Raw genomic sequence first — 20451 nt, forward strand, 5'->3', positions numbered from 1 at the left:
TGCCTCGACATTGTTGCATGACATGCTTGATTGTACCCTGGCATATAGGAAGGGAAATGTGTAAACATACCATTAGCACATATTAACGTTTGTCCTCTGCTTACATTAAAGTGGAATTCATTAGTTTATACGTTTTTTTATGATTTTCTTTCGTGTTTGAATGAAGTACCTCTTAGACATTTGTAGGACAGTCTTGTTTCGAAGAAGAAATGCATTTATTTCCAAATCAGTTTCCTTTTATATATGTGCTCTGAACAAACTGAAACAGTTGAAAAGTACATTAAATCCTTCTCTTTTTTTTGCATATATATTTAACTTTCTATTTTCACTCAGATGCACCAAATAGGAAATAGTTCTGTCACAGCATTTTAACTGAAACATTCTACTGGTCTGTTCCTCCCTCAATGGCAGTTTTTATTAAAAACATGGCTTCAGGCTATATGTGCACTTTGTTCCTCGTTATTATTGAAGGTATATGACATTTGTATACATGGATTTGACTTATTGTGTGTTTCTATGTTGTACAATGATTATTCGACTGAATATCTGTGTGTCTCTCGGGTTGTTTGTTTCCTGTGAGACTGTTTAGGAAGGTGTGATGATGACAAACAGCCAGAAAGAATAGTCAAAGCTTTATGAGTGGCGCCATCTATTAAGTGAGGCTCATTTCACTAGAGAAATATTTGTATATAGGTAATTTACTTTGTTTGAGATGTCTTAATATACACTATTTAAACATGTATTGGATAAGGGCATAATTGGTTAAGGATTTTTCTATACAGCCAGTAGATGATGGCATGTTTCCCTCTCACTAACTCACACAAAAGCATGGACTGCTTAGCCATTACATGCACAGAGATGTGATGGCAAATTTGAAAAACGAATTTACTTAATATGGGATTAAATTATGTTCTGCTAATGGCAGCTGATCAAATTTAAGTACAAGTATCTTACTACTGCACTGGTGAACTCGCAACCTCTCTGTATTAAATGTAAAGTGTGTTAGAGATTGAATAAGTCTGTTTAGAAAATATCAATCCTAGTAGTTCATCCCGAGATGCTATAAACTATGGCGTATCTGACATAAGTAGTAAATCTCTTTTGTTGTTTTGTTACTAATGGAAGGTGTCAAAAGCGACCAACAGCTCCTGATAAGTTCCTGCTGTCAATAATGACTCAATGCTGCCATCTAGTGTTGGGACACACTTTACTTTAAAATAAGGAAGAAAAAAACGTCAGCCTGAGTATGTCTGACAGCAGGGCCGTCCCTGGCCAACATGAGGCCCCACCAAAGTTATATGATGAGGCCCTCTGTTTCGCGAGCGTCAACGGGGGGGGGGGCTGCTAGTGGAGCCTCGCAGCGGCAAAACCGTGCCACACTAATTGCGCCGCATAAGCGCATATTTTCGGCTCAGTTGAGGCACCCTCCGCAAGATGAGGCACCCTCCGCAAGATGAGGCCCCCTCCGCAAGGTGAGGCCCCACGCAGTCTGCATGATCGGCCTTTAGCAATATTTACCACTAAATGCTGCAATGGTAAAGATGAAATACTGTATATGATTATGGGATCCAGGGTGGCTTTGCATAATTCATTTTTGTAATGGGTTAAGTGTGACACTGCAGTCAATAATTGGCTTGTATGTAAAGGTGTAATCAAATGTTGGCTGAAGCTTGAGTCTGTATATATTACTCCGAGTGTAAGCATGACGTTACAGTATGCCCCTGAGTATGTGTGTGTGATTGTTAGCGTGTGTTGGTTGCAGACTCTTCTCAGTATCAGCTCCTCACACAGAAAACCGAGATGCTCTCATTTGCAGTATTTTACACGCTCTCCTCCGATACCTCAGCTCCACCTGTCTAGCCATGATCTCAGAGTTGAAACAGAGTTCAGCCAAGTTTAGAATTGTTCGTGCTTGTTTTATCAGCGACGCGTACTATATATCCCCCATGAAATACTACAGCCAGCAAGAGATCTAGGGAGCAGGGAAACAATTGAATGGGCATTAATGATTTACAGGTACATATCTGCTATAATACCAACACAGGCGGAGGAAACTGAGAGCAGGATCTGATGACATCATTGATGTTGCCTCAGATAACACCTTGATCATCAACTATGTATGCTTCTGGCAAAAGATATAAGATAAAGTCCAAGTGAGAGTAGACTATTTACCGGCCTAATGAAGACTAGACCAGTGCTCAGACACTGAGTCAGGATAGGTGGGTCACAGACAGTTTCACGTTTATTAAGAACAAAGACTTTATCAAACATATTTGCTGTTTATTTATTTGTTAATTTGAAACAGATTGTAACATATTAGAGTCATTAGTATATGTTTCTGATGCAGCTTTTATTGAGAAGCAGTATAATTTATTAAAGACTCAGTCATTAGTGTAGAGATCGTTTAACCTATTGGATTTAACTTTGTTTGTTTTTGAGTCCTGCATTTTGACAAACCCAAAAAGTAAATTGGTTTATACTTTACTGAGATCCAGTTTTTTGTTGCCCTAAAACTTAACTTGCAATAACAATAGTTTAAATAATTTTAGCTTTAGAGATTAAACTGAAATAAAGAGGTAATTTAGGGATTAAAAAAAGGTTCTAAGCCTGATAATCTTTGCAAAAAATCATGTAACTAAGGGCAGCAACTGCCAATTATTTATATAGTTGGTTAATTCATGAAAAAGGTGCTTCTAAGAGCCCAAAGTGACCTTTATTCTTGAAACCCGAAGATATCGATTGTGTAATTAAACAAAACAGAGATTAACAAAGCAAAGCAAATTTGGGGCAATTTTACTTAAAAAATACTCCAATGATTAAATGAATTATCTATTTTTTGTAGTTGCTAATCATCAGTCCCTCAGTAGTGACTGGTCTGTGTCAGAAGCAGTATATAAAGGTCAGAACAGAAGTCTAGTATAAATTATGCAGGGAACTTTGCAGGTCAGTGAATAATCCATCAAAAATACTTCTGTGTCTTTACAGAAAACAAAACATACTCTATTCTTAGCTAAAACCATAATTTCGAATACATTTTAAACAATAACTTCGCAGCTGCACAGACATTCAAACTGCTGCAGTTAACCAGGCTGTTTACAGAGGATGTGACGTGCTAGTGTTTTGAATCGTGCAGGCTAACGTCCAGCAGCACGGATAGCAAGCAAACACCATCCCCTTCACACATTTGGGGGTAACTGTGAGCTTCATGTCCCTATAATATCTGCCACAGTAAGTTTAACTCCATTTACGTTCGCTCCGGTATAGCGCTAATTAACCGAGGTTGGTTTAGCATAGAACGCGTTAGCTTGCAGTTGCTAACAATAACTAGCCTTAGCAACCTACCGTTATTTATCCTACAGGAAACAATGATGTACTGTAACCGTATTGACGAATGCACAATGATAATGTTAAGTCATTTATGACAGTGCATGGAACAATTGGCTGTGTGTGGTGGATGATAACACACGCCTGCAACGGTTTAACTTTAGCAAATGATAGCTTAGCGGTGTCGTTGTTTATTAAACATTACGTTAGCTAGGTTAGCTGCTAATTATATGTAATGTCCAAGTAATGTATGGCCAACAAATGCATTACATTAGGAGGGTTGTTAACCTAACGTTATGAGTGTGGGGCAACACACGTGGTTGGTGTTATAAGCTACATGTATAATTATCTTTGTAACGATTGGGTCACTGTCACTTTAATACTTACTTCGATTTTGGAATACGTTGAGGGGTTTCCTCGACTATTCAAATGTGTGTTGTAGTTGCATCCATTCCAGGCCTGTCGATTTGTGGTGAAATTAATCAAAGCCCCCAAATTAGAAGTTCAGTAACTTTCGGTGGGTCGTAAAACTCAACACTCACCTATCGCGACAGCGATGTGTGGCAGCAAAATCTCATCACCAAGCTTTCATAATAAATGCTTTTGTAACATCTCCATGGGACGTTTGGTCTGAGCTAAGCAACATTTTTACACGAAGGACAACTGTTGTTTTTGGTTATTCAAAGTTTGCAGTCGCGGCTCCTCGGTTGTGGAAAGTAACTAAGTACTTCTTCTAATTTATACTTCTTTATACTTCTGCTCTACTACATTTTGGAAGCAAATGTTGGTACTTTTTACTCCACTACATTGCTTTTACAGATTGGTTTACTAGTTACTTTATAAGTTGACGATTTTGACACACAATATTTGGAAAAACGTTTAAATATGATTGTTTTGGTATAAATTAAACTGTCCAACATTATACTTACTGTAAGTAACTAAATCCATGGGTGGCAAGTTTTTTGGTAAAAAATATAAAAAAGTTCCAGCTTTTTAAATGGGAAGATTTGCTGCTTTTGCTTTAACATACTTAAATATTGTTTAAGCTTTTTCTGCAATGATTATTTTTCTTCCAATACTTTAAAGTACATTTTACTCATCGTACTTCAATACTTTTACCTGAGTACCATTCTCGATGCTGTACTTTTACTTGAAATTGAGTATTTTTGCGTTGTTGTATTGTACTTTTATTCAAGTAAAGAATCGGAATACTTTTTCCACCACTGGTGCTGCTCACTATAACTGCCTTGACTCTCTGTAGCTGAACTCCAGCACTACTGACCCTTTATTTCTCTATTGCACAGAAGGAGAACGCAATGGAACTCCACAAAATCATCCACAGTGTGCTGTACGAATTTATTCAGGCTTACATTCCTGACGCAGATCTCAGGTAAACAATTGCCCAACTTTCGTAGCATCTTTACAAAAAAGTCAGTCTTACAATAACCTCTTTTTTTTACCGCTCAATCCAGCACACTGGATGATGTTCTTCTGTTTTACATCACTGGAGTCCTGGAGGATCTGGGCTCCGAGCAGAGTGTTGAGGAGAACTTAGACGTGGAGGACTTTGCAGAAATGCTAGAAGCTTACATACCTGGCTTTGCTGAAATTGACAGGTAAACAGGCAGTTACACTTTGTTCTATTACATAACTCCAACGTTTGTTGTTCCTACAATTATGTTTTTATATTTGCAGTGTCAAGGTCTGTGAAATGATGTTCAATCTAGCTTCAAAACTGGCAACTGCTCGGACCTCAGGTATTTTTCTTTACATTTTTATTATTTCTATTACATGCAGTAGGCTACTGTGGCAACTTTTCCAAATGTTTTTGTATAATGTTGGATGGGGATCATCAGCTAACAGTTGTACTACAGTATTCTGATGTGAATTCGTTTCCTGTGAAGAAATTGTTGAGCTTAAGGCAAGGACAAAAGAGATTTCCTTAAAACTCCCCACCCCGCCCAGTGAACCTCCACCAGCAGAAACGCAGTGCCTTAAATCACAGACAGAGGGCGCCACTGCCAAGGTAATCATTTCAGCACAATATTTCCTTTACTTTAATTTTACGTTTTCTCATTGTGTGACCCACTGTTGATGTAGTTAGCAATAATGTAATTTGGAGCTAATACCTTCGTGTAAATGCCCAGCAACCAGTGTCTAAGTGGGAGTCCCAGGAGCAGCATCTGTTGGAAATGTTTCCAAAGTGCAGTCTGTCCGATGCTCGCAGCGCCCTGTGTATTGCCAAAGGAGACATTGAGGAAGCTGTGCGCCTTATCATAGAGGGCGACGTCCAACTCAGCCAAACTCCTCTTAACGTGAGTAAATGCTATACACTGACCCACTGCCACTGTGTGTGTTATGCAGTGTGATTTGATGGTGTTCTGTTGTCTCAGGTAAACCCCGGGAAGAGTATTTCCTCAGTGCCAGACCAAAAACTTAAAGAGAGCATCCTTGAGAAGTGAGTAAGATTGCTATCATCCTGTGGAGAGTAGAGCTGTCCTCACTTCTTTGTTTCTATTTGTATGACTATGTTTCTTCTCCATAGGTACATGTTAGTTGACAGGGATGAGGATAAAAAAACACACAGGCCTTTGCCCCCTAAAGAGGTAAGTTATCCTCCATTTAAAATGTAATTATACCATAGTTACATATGTTTCATGCTTTACAACCCTTATCCTGGTGTTTTTTTACAGGCTCCGAAGAAGCTAGTTCGGTACCACGGTAACCAGGTGGTAACCACAAAAGGAGAGCGCTATCAGCTGGTGAAGAAAGACGACGAAGAGGACATGAAGAAGACGTATGTCAACCTGAAGCCTGCACGAAAGTACAGATTCCATTGATGATGAGCACAACAGTGTAAGAGCAGCTACTGACAATATTGTTTACACTTTTATATTATTTATTAAGTTCATTTGGCTCAAGTATAGGAACATATATTTGTAGGTGTGTCAGTGGCTTATTTTGAAATTGTGTTGCCATTTTATGCCTTGGTTAAAACATTAAATCAGTGTTTCAGTTGCTTGAGAAGCTTTTAAAATGTGTGATATGTTGTAACTTGTGTTCTCGTGTAACAGCCTAACCTATCAGAATCAGAATACCTATCTACTTGTTGCCATCTCAGCAGGTCTGATGTTGCACTGACATTATTGTCCTTTTTTACCTCTTCATTTATTTATTTATTTTCACTCCCAAACGATGATACAGATTCATTATCATGACGTTGTCGAGCTGGATCTATTATCATTCCTGTAAATAAGATCTTATGGTGCTGTAGAGCTTCTTCTAGACATTTCAAGTCATGATTGCATTTTTATGTAAATATATATCATTGATGCCAATTTCATTTAAAATTATATTTTTACATCATCCAGGCATACAGTGCTGGGAAAAGGCTCGGTCAATCCTTGTGAATGGGACAATTTGTTGTGCTACAAAATGGTTTTTAAATAAAAAGTATTTTCTGAAACTTTTTTTTAATGCCAATTTGTACAGGGGCGATCTTCAGCATTCCTCACCTAAGAATGTATTTATGGTTGCCCTGAGTTAGGGATTTAGTTGAAATGTTACTTAAATTGAACCCACAGTTTATTTTACTAGAATAAGACCATCATTTCAGTACTGAGTGTCGACCCAAAACAACGATTATCTGGATAACGTTGTTTTTTTTATCAATTTGTTCCAGATTTTAGCAAAATTATTCAGATAGCTTTTTCAGGAGATCTATGGTGAACAAGGTTGTGTGCTTTGGAGGAGGATAAGTTCAACCTTGAATTGTCCTCATCACAAGTAGCTCTGCTGCTAACACTCGAAGTCCTGATTAAATGCTAATTAATTTTCTAGCACAACAAATTCAAGTCTCAAGAGGTGCAGAAACTGTTACAGCACTATCATTTTTGACACATTAAAATGGAGCACTGTGGTTGCCCGCTAAATGTTAAGCGAAATATGCTGCAGAAGGACTTGATTTTGAAGTTCGTTCCAATATAATTATCTCTATTTTTAGTAAAGCTGTTTAGAATTGCTAATTCTCCAATCAAGTATTTATTGTGAAGAGGGCCGTTGTGTGCTTTAAGGGTCTGTTAACATGATGTTGGTCCTCTATCACAGCTCATCTCATTTGTGTCGTGAATTTTGCTTCGCTTGTAATTGTTGGTTGTGGAGATTTTGATTACGATTGGTTTCTCATTTTATTCTTGTCAGTTGTATTAGGATAAATGGGTTAGTCAGGAGTTTTTTGTGGGTTTTTTCCAAATATATACCGTTGTTTTTTGTTGTGTTCCACTGTACAACTATAAGTATTGTTTTTGATTGGTGGTTTTTCTGAGGTAGTTGTAATGCAATTGAGTGTTGAAAAGATGTGTTGTTACTGCAGCAAACGTGTCTTTAGTTACTATATGAAGCTCCCAAGTCAAGTTTTTTCAGAGTTTGAACACTGCGCTACGAGAAAACTAACGCACAATTTGTAGTAAATAAATACTAATTTTTGTATATCATTCACATTGTGGTTCTTTAATTGTTCACGCGTTCAAATATTTTTAATTCATAGCTTTGTGTATATAAACCATCACATCATTCAGGACTCGGTTGTGTTAAAGTTTGAAAACAAACTTTATTCATAGGAACAAGGAGAGCACATACTGTCTGTTCAAACAACAAAACAGGCTTTTATCAATTAAACCAACTCTATCTCTATGAACCCTTGTCAATCTCACCTTTAAAGCTGTTTAATACCAGAGTGAAAACAAACATTTTGACCATAAAACAAAAAAATCAAGTCATAACATGTTGTGCCATGCCATTGTTAAGCGATGCACACACAGTAAACAGGATTAACCAAGCAATAGGGGAGAGTCTTACATCATAAATAAAACATTTTTAAGGAAGAAGTATTTCTTTTTCATGATCTTGTGATTTGTAAGAAAAAGATATGCACAATGCTAGCACGTGTATATTCTTAAAATGATGGATGTTGAGGTTTTTATAGTTCACTTCAGTGTCAGGAGGACAAAAAGTTCTGGAGAGGCTGTCTCCTGGTTTGTTTGTTGGTTTGGCACAATCAGCACAACACGTGAAATTATTGTCCCCTTTTTTTTTTAAATGCACATTCTTTAAACATTTCTGAAGTGCACTTTTAACCTGAAAATAAAATAGCCATCATTCCCCGTTGCTTTTACTTTAAAGTATTTTAAGTAATGTTGCATGTAAGCAAAAAATACGTGCATTTCCAAGGATTGTAAACCGACAGAAATCAAAAGAGCAAGTACAGGTTTTCAAGTGGAATCAAACTTTTGAACATATCACAAGGAGATTTCGTCTCAGATCCCTCTGCATTTAATAGAGCACAGTGAATATTTGAAATGCAGCACTATAGTGCATGGACCAGGTAACTAGACAACTTCACCACTAGATGGCATTTAATGTTGCAATGCAATGGCTGATACATACAGTAAGCTACATCCCAGCAGAGGGCATTGCTACTTCAGTCTTTTGATATGAGACATTAATCAAAATTGTAAGCTGTTCAGGTTAACCACTTATACCATTTTAAACTTAAATAAAATACAAAAAAAGCAATTGCAGGCAATGTTTTCTTGCAAATATAAGTTAACTGTATTTGCAACAAAAATTGCAATGTGTCTTATTTTTCAGTGTTCCCTCACCTATTACTGGTACTTGGAAAAACACATTCATAAAGTCAAATAAATCAAACAAGCAAGAACATAAATTCACATAAAGCAGCATTGCTCGGCTTTAACATTTTAGCTGCAAGCAGTCACATATTCTTTCCCACACATATTTTTTGATCATACTCATCCCAGTGTTTCAAGGCTTTTATTGTCATGCTACAGTGTAGTTATGACAATAAAAATCTTAGGTCTTATCACTGTCCTCATGTGTTTTTATTACCGTGCCTATGCTGTCTTCACTGAAACTGAAAAGTCTTGCAGATCCCTTCCCAAAAAGCATGTAGTAAGGCGTGGAGATGCGTGGATAAATATGTTTTAAACACTTAAAAGAACTGTGATCTTTCTGAAGCAAATCTGTTTTAAAGCTGTGATAAAGATGGAGAATACAATATGATCACTCCACACTTTGTAAGTTTACCCACAACTGAGTTATTACATTTGTATAAGAAATGTACTGCATTTAAGTTTGCATTCACTATTATATTCCACGACTCATCCACAAGTATTTAAAGTAAAGAGGTTGTTTAAAAGGTACCAAACGCACACAACTTATCAACTGGTTGAAAAACGTGAATTATGAGAATGTTGTGAAAACACTGTTTCACATGAATATGTCTAGACTTAAGCCAAATTAGGCCTGCTATTTAAGGACAAAAAACGTCTTCAAGAAGGGCACATTCTCCTTAAAGTAGTCAGATGGCACTGGGAGACCACTGAAGCATTGCCGTGCAATGATATGGAGCTCCAAAGTCAGACTTCCACACAGCAAACCAAAGCTGCTTTCCAAAGCAGAGTGTCTCTAACTGTGATCCTGGTCATATCGCCCGTTGATCATCGTTTTCAGTAAAGGTCCGACCTACAGGGAAACAAGTGGACACTTGGTTAAGAAAGGCTACTTCACATTGTCAGACGTATTGCATGGTCCCAGAATGCATAGATCTTTCTTTTGTACTAAATCAGGTACGCCATAAATATTCACAGTAATTAGGTTGCTGGAAGGGTCAGCATGCCCCGGGGATTTCATGTAATGGATGTTAATTTCATAACAGGTGACCTAAATGTGGATCTGATTTGATGTTCTAGAAAGTGACTTTGGACCATAGTGTGTGACTTCTGCAGCTGATGATCGGAAGGAGTTTGTTAAGACGATATAATAGGAGGTGCTTTTACCTCTTGTGTGTCTCCAAGTGCTTCTCCCAGCATTTTCTCAATATTTCTCATGATGGCCACCTTCTGATGAGCTCGCAGCGGGTACTCTATCCTCTTTGGTGTGGAGGCCCCCTGAACAAAAGGAACACATAAGTGAGTGATCATAAAGCAACATGTAGTGGCAAAGATAACACAAAGTTAAAGTGACAAAGGCTCAAATATACGTACTTTGTACCAGAAGTTTACAGTGATCGTCACTCCACCGTTCAACAGGGATTCAATATGATGCCACCTGAGGAAAGAATATAAATATAGATAACTAAATTCATCACACTCCAGCTGTAAAAGCAACTGTTCCTGCATTTCATCTTGCCAGTTAAGAGTAGTTTATAAAATAACACCAAAACCCTGCACTCACTCTGGACCCATGCTCCACATTAGCTAAACTATGGAAACTGTATTATACAAGAGTTACATTTGACAGCATAAATATCTATCAACAAAAGCCTGAACAACAAATACAAATAAAACATTGATGAATCATTTTCTAACAGTATGTTGAGGCGTTAAATATAAAAAAAGAACATACTGGAAACCAGAGAGATGAAATAAACATCAGCTGGCAGTGCATCCAAGAAAGTCAATGCTTAGAGAAAATCATCTGTTATAGAGGTGGAGCTAATTTTTCTACAGAAGGAATACATCATTTCTTTAGAAAGACCATGCAGACGTAGATCTTACCAATACATCGGGATGTAGAGCACATCTCCGGGGCCCACAATAGTCTCATAGCCAACAACATTTGTAAAATTTGGAAACCTCTCAAAATCGGGCTTATCAAAATCAACCTAAGAAGGAAACAAATACGGATAAGTAAACAAAACATGAACATACAATTTAAAACAAATGTCGGAAAAGTAAAAGGGAAAGTCTTACTTTTGAATAATGTGCTAGTTTATGAAGTATTTATACATTTTCTTGTCTATGGAAATACCACCAATTTATCTTTTTCACTTTCTTCAATAGTCATAATTTTCTATGAGAACTTTGCTGTGAAAAATCTTTACCACTATGCTATTACAAGTTCACATATTATCAAACCCTAGGTTTGTGCTGCGTACTTGGCTCTGCCGGTCACAGGGGTGGTGCACAGGGTACGGGTAGAGACACTCAAACTGGTCTGGAGGGAAGAGGATGCATCTCTTCTGGCCTTTGATCTGTGCGAAGAAGTTCTGCTGCTCATCGTAATGCGCTGGTGTCACATTGCCTGTGGGGAGAGAATATTCACAGAAAATGTTACGTTTTGAAAAACATTGAGGCCCACATTATACAGCAGAAAATAAGCAACTTGTATTATGTATAAAGTATCCTATGATTATATATTTTTAGTAGTAGGTTGGTCTACTAATGGTTATTCTAACTTATTATGTATATGTATAGATCTATAGATACTCGATAGATAGACAGTATATGTTCTGCTGTTGAAATGAACATATTTACTTTTTAATAACATTTTTAAATCATGTATAATGACTTGTTCACAGCTGCTGTAACAGAACAATTCCAACATTTTGGAACAATACAGTATAACTAATCTAATCTCACTGCTTCCTGTAGGAGTGCTTACCCTCCATGCCTATGAGCAACAGGTTTGATGTCAGCTGTCCCCAGTTTCTCTTGGCTTGCTGCTTGTTGATCCAGTTCCAGTTGAAACCGAGGAAGTCAACAACTATCTTCTTCCCGACTGTGTCATTCAGGGTCTGCTGCAGATAAACCCTTGAAATGCATGAGAAAAAAAACATTTATGAGCCACCTTGTTTTGCTCTATGAGACATGAAACAAGTCGCAATGCAGCTCATTTTACTCTTAATGTGTCTGCAGGGTATACGCTTGTTTACAAGGCACTTCTGTTTCAGCAGACTACATCTCTTTAACCCTCCTGTTGTCTTCGGGTCAAATCTGACCGATGTACTACTTTCATCAATCATAACTTTTTTGTTTTACATTCGATTGCATTAAGGCTTTATGATATCCCTCACAGTAGACATTTTAACATATAAAATTGCTGATCACCACTTTCATTGAATTTTGGATGATTTAGTCAACTTTGTAACACCCATGGTGTTCCCGGTCAAAAATGACTGCCATAAAGAAAAGGAATTAGTAACCATCCAGATCAGATAAAACGCACACACACACATACTCTAGATGTGTGTCCCCCCCTTATGTGCCCAATCCCCCCATGTGAATCATACCTGGCACTCACAAACACATGCACACAGAACAATTTGACACATTTCCCGCTCTTATGTGCCCATCCCCCCACATGGATCACACCTGGCACACGCAATACATGTTCAGTGTCTGTTCTTTGTATATTTACTGCAGTTTTTCATGTATACCAGTAGTCTGATACAATATTTACAGTTTGAAAGGGTGTTAAATGAAATTTGTTGATGATTAATGGACAGTAAAATTCAAGAGATAAGATCCACTGTAAGCACCAGAGAGCCAAACAGCTTGTCCCCTGATTCTCACGTCTAATGCTTAGTCATTTGCTCCATCTTCCTGTGCCAATTTATGTTTTCAAAAACACCCTTTATTGTTAAGCACACATGCAACACAGTCACATGTAGTTCCTGGCCTGGCAAAGCTTCAAAGAGACAACTTTGTTGTGATTAAGCATCAGCCCAGGAGTTAATATAAACAAACCGTATATCATACTCTTGTTCCAATTTAGATATATAAATGTATCTTACCTCTCCTCTCCTCCCATTTCCTCCGTTTTGTGCATTTTTTCTACAAATTCAGAGAATTTCATTTCCATCCGTTCTGACTTGGGGACAAAGTTCTTAAAGTTAGCCATTTTTTTCTCATCATAGTAGAGGAATTTATGGTTGTGTGCAGTGTAAACAGAGAAGTCTCCATTTCCAATGTTCTCCTGGAGATAGTCAATGTCCCATTTGAGTGCTGGATAGACAAGGTTTGTGTCTGTTAAAACCACTGGCTCCTGAAAACAGATAAAGAACATTTCAATGTACACAAACATAATACAATAATATTACAAAAAGCTTTTGTTTACTTTATTTCATGAGAATAAGTCTTTACACAAGTGAATGCACTATGCAGCAAATGCACTATAGAATAAGCACTGCTGAAAGGGATCACTGGTTTTCCATACAGAATTTAAAGGACTGGTTCTTTAATTATTATGGGATTTAAGTTGTTCTAAATATACTATAGTGGCATACACCTTAAATGAATAGTCATATTGTTAATATGTTAATAACAGTTGATAATAAAATAAAATATGTAATCATTTTAAAGTAAGAGATGTTACTGCGAAAATTGTGTAATATCACTTGTTTCATCTAGCTTATGGCACTTTTACAGTACATCGATACGGCAGTCCATGGCATTGCACACACCGAGCTCCGAGGACTACGTGACCAACTGAACGTACACCAGCACGCATTCACTCTCCATCCCCCTCCCTCCCTCCCTCTCCCTCCCTCCCTCTCCCTCCCTCTCCCTCCCCCTCCCTCTCCCTCCCCCTCTCTCTCTTCATCTCTCTCTCTCTGCACCGGCTCGGTGTTTCACTTTCGCCCGAAAGCGCGCGGACTCTGCGGTGCAAAAGAGTTAAAATAATGTTGTGCTTGTTGTAAAATCAGCATTATGTGTCTTTTTGAACAGGCTAACTAAAATGTATCTTAAGTCTTGATTCTGCCTGGATAAGATTGGATGCGCACAGGAATACGTGTTGCGTTTCCCCAGGGTACAAGAAGGATGTTTTTAACAGTTAACGTTATCTAATATGGCGACGTGGACGAGCCATATTTAGACACATCAGTGCTGTTCTTATAGCACTCTCACCAGTGTACTTCCCTGTTAAGTTCGCAATAGAAACTAACCTTCTTTTTTTAAGTTAATGTGATATCTATTCATTAGTGTATCACAGTGTTTAGAACTAACCAATGAGATTCCCAAAACAGCGTTTGATAATTACCTTTTCACTGAGGCCAAACCAATAACAGTGTAAACAAATGGTGAATAAGAGTGCATACATGCATCTGGTTTTATCTTGCACTTTAACACCTCCATTATATTAGTGCAAATTGCACACAATAACAAATCATTTTTATTCGACCTGACTGATTGTGTTGCACATCATCCCCTATTTTGTCTGCACATTTCAGTTTACACTTTATTTCTTAACTAGCTTAGCTTCATGACTTCATGAAAGCAGACTTTGAGGACTTAAAGAAATACAATTGTTGAAATATGGATGCAAATTATGAACCTCATTGTGAAAAACAATATCTACAATTAGGTTGAAGGTACAAATCCAGTCAAATCAGCCCACGTTAACGGTAATAATACATAAAAACATATTTTTAATGCGGTTATGAAAGAACATGAATTTCCTTAACAGTTAAAAAAAAATACATATTCTGCCTTCTTGAACTTGGACAATGCTTTTTACTTCACTTGAGCAATATTGATGTAAGTTCAAATGTGGTGCGTGGGTTAAAATTCCATAAGAGTTTTGTTATTCTTGTAAACCATTTGTCAAGAGCTGGAAATAGTAGGTTTTAATCATTCAAAACTGAGTGAAAATACAGAAGCTGGTCCATTTTGGGAAGTTTTGATGACAACTGATTCATATTCCTGTACAATAGGAATCATTAGACAGAAGAGAAAGCTTCAGGTCTGATAATCTAGACAGAATCTAGCTATGCTAACATCTTTGTGCACCTGTATCTGGATAAGAGACACTTTAATAAACTCCTGGCTGTTTCTTTTCATATTCTCAACAAGCACTAGCTTTATTCAAGTCAATAGGATCCTGCATCACAATAAACATAATTGGTGGTTAATTAACATAATAACATGATGTGTACAGCACTAGCTTTCTGCAATCATGAGAAAATAAGCGATTTTTCACCTAACCATAAAATGCACCAACATACCTGTAACGCTATCAATTGATATACTGTTTTATCAGCAGGCAGCCAGCCTCATGAAGCCTCTTCCTAACTTTTTCAAGCTGCTTTGGCCACCATCATGTTATAGCCTATCTACACTTAATATGGCACCCTAAGTTACCCCAAGACAACAAACTTTACTTACAAGTCAACCCTATATTAATTACAACATTAAGGGTGGGGTGAATATGCATTTCCTTTTAAAACAGGTACAATAAGAAGTCACAAAGCACGTAGTATTGCACGTCCATGAAAGCCATATGCTTCATTGCCCTATCAGGAGATTGCTGTGTTGTTAACTGTTGTCTTTGTTCAACAGTTATAAAGCCATCCTGGGAAACGCTCCATCTGACTCTGATAATGAATACAAAATAATGACATGGGATGAGGTTTGTCACCACAAGTGCAATGGTGTGTGTTCCTTTTTTACGTCTTCATGTGTGCTTCATGGATGTCAAAGAAGCTTGTTCACTCCTTTTAAAGGCAGAGTCAGAAATGTGATGACATCATTGGGTTAATACTGCCTCATACCTGTCACGTAGAACCAGCCTTTCAGGATGATTTGTCATGTTTATGCATTAACTCACTGCTTTTTCACCAAAAAATGAGAGGGGAAAGAGGACATCCACATGAGTTAATATAGCCTACTGGTGACATAACCCACCACGGTATGGCTTTTCTGACTAAGCAACAACAAAAATGTCAGCACAGCAGGTGTTTTCAGCCAGAGTCAAACTACCTGATGTGACATCTCCAAGAGGATTACTTTTGAATGTGAAACCCTAATAAGCTTTGCAGTTATAATATGTTTCATTATGCATTTCCAAAACTATAAACACTCCAAAGAAAAAGTCAGATTTAAAAAAACAATGTACTATATTACATGTATCCTGATTTTAACTACTCAAGATCTTCCTTGTTGTCAGTATATTGGTTTATTTTGTTAATAGAAACTTAAGTAAAGAGGTAAGCATTATACAGTATGGTTCACATTTGGTACTACTTTCTCAAGTGCTTCAAATCATTGCAAATGGTAATCTAGCTAGAAATCTTATTACAGGAATAACATTTATGTTTTAACAATTAACCATTGCAATGGCCAATGGAGTAGGCCTATACAGTATGCAATATTAAAAAAACAAAATTATAGAACAGAATATCCAATGTTAAAAATCCCTTTCTCTTGTGTCTTATTTTAAATGGGGATACATAATAATAATAATAATGCTCCCTTGAATGACTTTAATAGCCTAGTGCTTCACTCAAAACCAGGCTAGGGTTAATACACTTGTAAATTGTATAGCAACGTTTTACTTTCACATCCTCTCTATATGTTAATAAGATACTGCACACCAATTCATGCTTTTGACCAATAACCTTATATAAAAGGGATTGTGCTGCAGGTCTCCATGCTGAAAAACATACAGATCTATACATTAAAGTTGAGCTATCTGAGTGGCTTTACCTCGTTGTTTATTAGGATCTCTGCTCTGGGGTCTGCATGAGACAGTCTGGGGATGGGCTTGGTTTGGAAAGAGTATTTTCGGAGCTGAGACTCATCCCAGCCCCGGCTCTGGACGCCAGTGAAAGCCACTCCGCCTTCACTGGTCGCCGGATCAGCCTCCGCGACGGACACCGCTGCCATGGTCCCCGACAAGCTGGTTCCCTGCCTCCGTCCTCCTCACAATGAAACACCCACACACCTCCTCTCTTCCGGACTCTGCTAGGCCACAGAGACTTTCATACAGGCTTTCCCATTCACCGTTATTAAATTAATGAAGGAGAAGCCGTCCTGCTGCAGCCCCTCTCCCCGGCTGTTCCGTGTAGCTGTTTACACACCGTGTTGACAGCCAGAAAGCCAACGAGCCGAGCATAAGAAATCAGGACAACACTCAGAGAGTTTTATGCCTTTAATTTCGGACAGCGACATCTAATGTCCTGGATGCTTCAATGCTCATGTTGTAATAACTTCACTGCACCGCGAGAGGGAGCTGTTGCACTAGGTTTTCTTGCATTAGTTCAGAAAACTGACAAATAAACAGAAAATAACACAAGGAATACATACCAATTCATCATAATACATGTGTTTTGTATAATTATATATTTGTTATATAGCTATATATTTATATATTATAAACATAACCATACGTTTTTTTCTTGATACAATTATATACATCATTATGAAATGATGGGTGCAATTATGCATGTGTTGCCCATACAGTGTGAGTTAGCTATGTTCTTTTATTTGGTTTTTATTGTTTTTAATTTCTCTTATAGATTTTTTTAACTTTTGTCTTTGCTTTTTTGATTCAACAAGTGCATTTCCCCAATATGATTAATAATTGTGGTATCCCATTTAAAGTAAATTACTATCGAAAATAGTTTTCTTTACTCAAGTATTTAATTAATATGCCTACTGCACTGCATTTCGGAGGGAGATACTGTAATTTTTATCCCACCAAATGTATTTTACAGAAAGCTTGGTACCCCAGATGAGCTGATTAATTTGACTGCAATAGACTGCAAAGAAAAAGTGTCTTCATACAAAATATATTTGTATAAAATATAAGGCATTGTTAAATTCCGAGCAGTGTAATGTAGTTGAAACCATCTTTAATTCTAGTGGCTAGAATGCCTGAGTATCAATAAAGAAAATAATAAAAAAAACACAATGAAAGTTGTCTTCCTTTCATTTTTGATGCTTTTCTGTTTTATGTTGATAATGCTTCCTTTGCTATTTTAAATTGTGGAATTAGTTACTTGACTTAAGTAGTGATTGAGGAAGAAAGTACTCCAACCTGAAGTGAAATTCAAGAGGACTTCCTTCACAACAAGCCACAGGGGGGGTTGGACTCAAACCCACAGCACGCAGTTCACCATCCTGCCTTGTGACTACAAGTCATGTCTAAAGTCATATTTAAAGATTCTGTTTTTTCTATCAATGCATCACATAATCAACATAATGTGCAAGGAAATAAAGATATATAATATAGCCCTAAGGAACATTACATTACACTCAGAGTGAAGCTGCAGGCAGGGACTGAAATGATGCATTGTATTAGACAAAGCTGACCTTTTGAAAGAACATACATAACATTAATCGGTTTGCTACTCATATCATATACATCAATATTCCAATTACTGTATATAGACTATTCCGCACAGTTTATATTATATTCTGTTTCTATTATATTCTATTTTATTTTATTTACTTGTACTATTTTATCTGTTTTATTTGGTGGAGCCTGTGACCGAAGATTTTCATTGTCATAACTAAACTGTAGCTATGCACACATGACAATAAAAGCCTTAAAACTTGAAAGAAAATATAAGCTATATAAAACGGTTTAAATTACATTAAAGTACAGCAATATATTACACTGTGATGGATAGTTCTGCCTATTGGGTAATTCAGTTTATTTAGCTGATAATACATATGTTTACTTGGTCTGAATATTTCCATCAGTGCTTGTTAACATTGATCTGTACAGTAGGACGCCATGCAGTCATGCCATCGATAACGTTTAAAACAGGCCACATTTTCTTCCCATTGATCATGCTTAGTCATTCCCTTGAACTTTTTCTCTCTTTATAAAATACAGAGCAAACAGTTTTGAAATCCTGAAAGCCAATATTTACCTGTGGTCATCATTGCCTCAGCACTGTATTGATAACTCTTGATGAGATAGCAGTTCACACTGTACCTTGCTCACTGAACCGGTCAGCTGATGGAGTCTGGCTCTGTTTTCTCACGTCATTCTGGTATTGAACTCGATGGAGTGCATCTTATCAATCACTTTGATCATTGTCACTCTGTGGTGTTAACCCTTTTTGTGACAGCTTTACAAGCCACTACAGGAAGAAGTTTATCTCAAAAGCATTTTCTGATTTGTTTTGTAAAAACCTGATTCATCTTCTGTTTTCTCTTAACTCAGGCTTTATCAGCAGATTTCCACTGTGGGGACTAGTTTTGGCTCCCTGGTGGGTTCCCATGCTCTGTGTTTCCTGTGCAGATCAGTGAGCTGAGCTGATCCCCCTGATGCTCCCCTCTCCCCATTCTTTGCAGACAGAGCCAGGAGATTGACCACCCCGGTGAGCCTCAAGAAGCTTGTATCTCAATCCTGCTGATAGCAACAAACATACACCGCTGCTGCCTTCTCCCCAGCCGATGGACTGCTGTCAAAACAAAGACTCTCTCTCGAGGAGATAATGTTACAATGAGACAGTTTACTGATGAGTGGAAGCGTTTAATGTTTCTGGAGGTTATACTGCAAACAAACAGACACAAAGACCCAAAATGTGTAACAAGAGAGTTTGGAGGACGTCCCACTCATCTGTACTCATCTGTGTTGGCTTTCTCTCACATTCATACTGACCCTCGCCCCTGTAGGTGTTGTAGGTCCAGAACCCCTAAGCCATAAATCCTATTAGTCAAGGATTCTCTGAAGCATTATAAGTCGTTTTCCCATCTTTCGTTGATTGCATTATCTCTTGCTACCTGAGGGAAATTTGCCTCTGTGTTATTCATATAAAAAGTTCTAATTTAAAGGAGAACATATATACTTTCAACCAAAACTTAAAATGTTTGAATTGTTTTTCATGCTGCTAATACTGTCAAATAAAAATGTTTTTATGTCCAACATTTATATAAAAAAAATCTGATCCTATAAATGTTGAATTGATTTTTCAAGCTCTGTGAAAAAGCTTAAAGCCTCACTCTTCCTCTGCGGTGTCCCCCTCTCCCTCCACCACCTTCAGTCTCAAGTGTTACGGCAAATTGGACATGGCAGGGCTGGCCCGAGAGACGGAAGTTCAGACCCCTCGGTCGGAGGTCGTGTCACTCTCTGGGAAATGATGTGTCATGATCAACGATTTGTGCTTTTTCACACGCCATTATAACGTGTGCCCCATCCTGTTCACCTTCCTTCCTTGTGGTTGTTCATTTTAGGGGAAAAAATTGACATAATGCTGATGATTATTAAGGTGTCTCAAACTGTGGCCCCTGGTTGTTCATGTGACTCTCATAGCCCACTTATAGTAGTCCACAGTGAAAGAATCCGTCATTAAAAAGAAATAAAGATAATATAGTGCAGCAGGGTAAAGGGTAAGTGGCTATTTGGGCTATATAAGCATTTACTCTTTCTCTTTGAAGCTGAGATATTTAGCTTCTCCCGGTCCAGCACCTGACATTAGGTCTCCAGGTTAAGCACATTATTATTTTCATGTACTGCCCACCAGAGCAATGCACTCTCTTTCATCTCCGCTGCTGATGCACAACTGATCCTGGCAGAACAAGCGAACACTGC

General features: G+C 37.7%; 2 protein-coding genes across 2 annotated transcripts; one reads left to right on the forward strand and one right to left on the reverse strand.

Annotated features, from left to right (window-relative positions):
* The first annotated feature begins 2982 nt into the window (after nt 1-2982).
* cuedc2 (CUE domain containing 2) lies at nt 2983-7821 on the forward strand. The gene is made up of 9 exons (XM_034152268.1): nt 2983-3228; nt 4629-4714; nt 4797-4940; nt 5020-5081; nt 5229-5350; nt 5472-5639; nt 5718-5782; nt 5870-5930; nt 6018-7821. Exons 2-9 carry the CDS (start codon nt 4641-4643, stop codon nt 6162-6164), a joined length of 843 nt encoding a protein of 280 aa, XP_034008159.1. The 5' UTR covers nt 2983-3228; nt 4629-4640; the 3' UTR covers nt 6165-7821.
* A 95-nt stretch (nt 7822-7916) lies between these two features.
* hif1an (hypoxia inducible factor 1 subunit alpha inhibitor) lies at nt 7917-16976 on the reverse strand. Its single transcript, XM_034152266.1, has 8 exons — nt 16611-16976; nt 12920-13170; nt 11788-11936; nt 11282-11427; nt 10902-11008; nt 10389-10452; nt 10182-10292; nt 7917-9867 (listed from the first exon to the last, which is right to left on the reverse strand). Exons 1-8 carry the CDS (start codon nt 16788-16790, stop codon nt 9811-9813), a joined length of 1065 nt encoding a protein of 354 aa, XP_034008157.1. The 5' UTR covers nt 16791-16976; the 3' UTR covers nt 7917-9810.
* Nucleotides 16977-20451: the final 3475 nt, after the last annotated feature.

The sequence above is a fragment of the Trematomus bernacchii genome, unplaced genomic scaffold (genome assembly GCF_902827165.1).
Source record: "Trematomus bernacchii unplaced genomic scaffold, fTreBer1.1, whole genome shotgun sequence".
Classification (NCBI taxonomy): Eukaryota; Metazoa; Chordata; class Actinopteri; order Perciformes; family Nototheniidae; genus Trematomus; species Trematomus bernacchii.